Raw genomic sequence first — 3,738 nt, 5'->3', positions numbered from 1 at the left:
ATGCTATTATAGATACATCGACCGATTTACATCTTTGGTTTCGTGAAAATGTTAAAGATAAAATTTATACAAAGCTGTCCGAATTTGCAGAAAAAGATTCAGGAGCCGCGCTGTCTAAAGTAATTTCATTAGAGGTTAATATTAATAGAGTGGACATAGGAAACGGTTCGTCCTTCATTGACTTGCCAAAAGAGATTAGTAATAAAAAGGCTTGTATCAATGTTCGTAATTTTGATCAAGCATGCTTTTATTGGTCAATAGTTAGTGCTTTGTATCCTGCTAACAAAGATGCTCAAAGAGTATCCAAATATCCACATTATTCTACTATTTTTCAAACGGACAAATTAGAAAGCCCAATGCCATTAAATCAAATTTCAAAATTCGAAAAACTAAACGCCATATCAGTCAATGTTTTCGTATTAGAATTAAATATAGTTAAGGACAAACAATTTTACGAAGTAGTACCTGCCAGACTGACACCAACAAAGTTGGAAAAGCATGTTAATTTGCTTCTTGTGCAAGATAAATATTTTCCAAAATTAAATGATTACGATGCTCCTCCAGAAGATGACGATCAGACGGAAATACGTTTTCATTATTGTTGGATTAAAGATTTGGGAAAATTAGTACAGTCACAAGTGAATAAGAGCAAAAGTAAAAAATATATTTGCGATCGTTGTTTAAACCACTTTAGCAGTGAAATCAAACTAGCAGAGCATGAAGAAATGTGTTCGGATATGAATAAATGCAAAATGACTGTTCCTAAATATGATCATGTGGGTTTTCGCAATTTTACGTACAAACAAACAACTCCGTTTATAGTTTATGCCGATTTTGAATGCCAATTACATAATTTTACGGATTCCAATGTCAAATTGAGTAAAACAGCAAAATATCAGAAACATGTACCTTTTAGTGCAGGTTATTATTTTAAATGTGCTTACGATGACAGTTTATCTTATTTTAAGAGCTATAGAGGTGAAAATTGCATGGAGTGGTTTGCAAAAGAAATGGCTGAAATTTCCAAATTTGTAAATTCCAAGTTGAAAACAATTATACCTATAGCCGAAAAGACTAATACAAATGGAGCGACTGTTTGTCATATTTGTGAGAAACGCTTTTTGGCTACAGATACAATTGTAGTAGATCACAACCATTTTACCGGAGAGGTACGTGGATTTGCACACCAAGCATGTAATTTGAACTTTAAAAAATTATTTGTTGTTCCCGTGGTTTTTCACAATTTTAGTGGTTACGATTCGCATTTTATGATTATTGATTTATGCAAACATGGGCACTTGAGTCTACTTCCAATTAATAAAGAAAAATATATTTCATTTACATTACACTCTGACGAACATCAAATTAAATTACGATTTATTGATTCACTAAGATTTATGGGAGCTTCACTCGACGAATTAGCATCAATTTTAGACACATCGGAAAAGAAGATTTTAAAACGAGAATTTAGTAATTTAGATGATGATACATTCAATTTGTTAACTTGTAAAGGAGTATTTTGTTACGATTATATCGATAGCGTGGAAAAATTAGATGAAACTTCTTTACCCAACATTAGGCATTTTTATAATAAGCTAAATAATGAATATATTAGTGAAGAGAAGTATGCTCATGCGCAGAATGTTTGGAATAAATTTAATTGTAAAAATTTGGGTGAATACAGCGATTTGTATTTGAAAACAGATATTCTGCTGCTGGCTGATGTGTTTGAGCAGTTTCGACAAAAATGTCGAGACACGTATAAACTAGATCCTGCTTGGTATTATACCATGCCAGGATACACGTGGGATTGTATGCTGAGATACACAAAATGTAAATTAGAATTGCTAAAAGATGTGGATATGATTTTGTTCATGGAAAAAGCCATAAGAGGCGGAATATCTGTTTGCAGCAACAGGTATTCGGAGGCCAACAACAAATACATGTCGACGTATGACCCCACACAACCCTCTAAATACATCATGTATTTAGACGTGAATAATCTGTATGGCTGGGCCATGAGTGAGGCTTTACCAATAGGAGGATTCAAATGGATTGAAGATGGTACCAAATTTGGTGTTGCATCAAAATCCACTAATCTTCCCGAAGGTCATATTGATATTATGTCAATACCAAATGATGCGAAAGAGGGCTATTTTTTCCAAGTTGACTTGGAGTATCCACGCGAATTGCATGATAAACACAAAGATTTTCCATTTGCTGCCGAACACCGCATTCCGCCCGGTTCAAAATTGCCAAAGTTAATACCAACCTTATATCACAAAACAAAATATATTATTCATTATAGAAATCTTAAACAGGCATTAGAGAACGGTTTAATTTTAACAAAGATACACAGAGTGTTGAAATTTAAACAATCTGCGTGGCTGCGACCATATATTGAGTTAAATACCAACTTACGAACAGCAGCCACAAGTAGCTTCGAAAAAAATCTCTTTAAATTAATGAATAATGCTGTGTTCGGTAAGACAATGGAGAACATAAGACGTCATCGTATCGTAAAATTATGTAAAAAATGGCATGGAAGGTACGGAGCTAAAAATTTGATTGCAAGTAGTCGATTTCATAGTCGAACGATCTTTCATGAGAATTTGGTGGCTATCGAACTGAAAAAATCAGAAGTATGCTTTAATAAACCCCTGTATATAGGCGCAGCAATCCTTGATATATCCAAATTATGTATGTACGATTTTCATTATAACTTTATGCTTCCAACGATGGGAGAAGAAAACTGTTCATTGCTGTACATGGACACAGACAGCTTTATTTATGAACTGCAATGTTCAGATGCATATAGAGAGGTTTTAAAAGCATATCCAAGCAAATTCGATACCTCCGACTACGCCGAAAATAACCCATATGACATAGAACGATTAAATAAAAAAATCCCTGGATTAATGAAGGATGAGGCAAATGGGAAAATAATTACACATTTTATTGGGCTAAGATCAAAAATGTACACATTTAAAATGCAAATAACAGACGTGGAGAGGGAAAAAGAAAGACAACGCCTGGAACGAAAACAACTAAACAAAGAGAGAATTGAAAGCGACGTAAGCAATTTGGGAATAACCAAAAAGGCAAAAGGAGTGAAATATAATGTCGTTCGAAATAAAATTACGTACGAAGACTATGAAAAATGTCTTAAAGAATTCAAAATTCAAAACGCAAGCCAAAGATGTATTCGGTCATATCAACATTCAGTATTTAGCATCGAACAATCCAAAACGGCTCTAAGTCCTTATGACGACAAGCGGTACTTAATACCAAAATCATTTAATACGCTTCCGTGGGGGCATTATAATACATAAAACGGCAGTGTCATCACTAAACATTTATTTGTTGTTGTTGTTGCAGAAATACAGCAAAAGAAAAGATGGTAACAACATTACGCACACAATCTATAAAAACTATTTGTGAAAATATCTTGAACATAACTGAATTTGTTGAGATGTCACCACTGCCGTGGAGCCTTACTGTAGAAATTTGTAATAATTATAGTATTTATCGCTTTCGAAAATTATATGAAACTGATTATTTGCATAAAATACAAATATGTGATCAAATAGATTTTGAACAAACAAAACGTGAAAACGAAGCAGAAAGAAATCATCTTTGTGAGTCAAATTATTATAAAGAGAAAGAACTTAATATGTATTGTGTTTGTTTTTCTGCATTTGTAGCAGATGCTATTGCTTTAAACTTTTGTTTTAGCTG

General features: G+C 33.3%; 1 protein-coding gene across 1 annotated transcript; it reads left to right on the top strand.

Moving 5' to 3' along the window:
* The first annotated feature begins 1,397 nt into the window (after nucleotides 1-1,397).
* Nucleotides 1,398-3,332, top strand: LOC126885546 (uncharacterized). The gene has a single exon (XM_050652131.1). It carries the CDS (start codon nucleotides 1,398-1,400, stop codon nucleotides 3,330-3,332), a length of 1,935 nt encoding a protein of 644 aa, XP_050508088.1.
* The last annotated feature ends 406 nt before the right edge of the window (nucleotides 3,333-3,738 follow it).

The sequence above is a fragment of the Diabrotica virgifera genome, chromosome 5 (genome assembly GCF_917563875.1).
Source record: "Diabrotica virgifera virgifera chromosome 5, PGI_DIABVI_V3a".
NCBI classification, from domain to species: Eukaryota; Metazoa; Arthropoda; class Insecta; order Coleoptera; family Chrysomelidae; genus Diabrotica; species Diabrotica virgifera.
The sequence above is the reverse complement of the archived record's forward strand: the minus strand, read 5'-3'. Positions and strand labels throughout refer to the sequence as shown.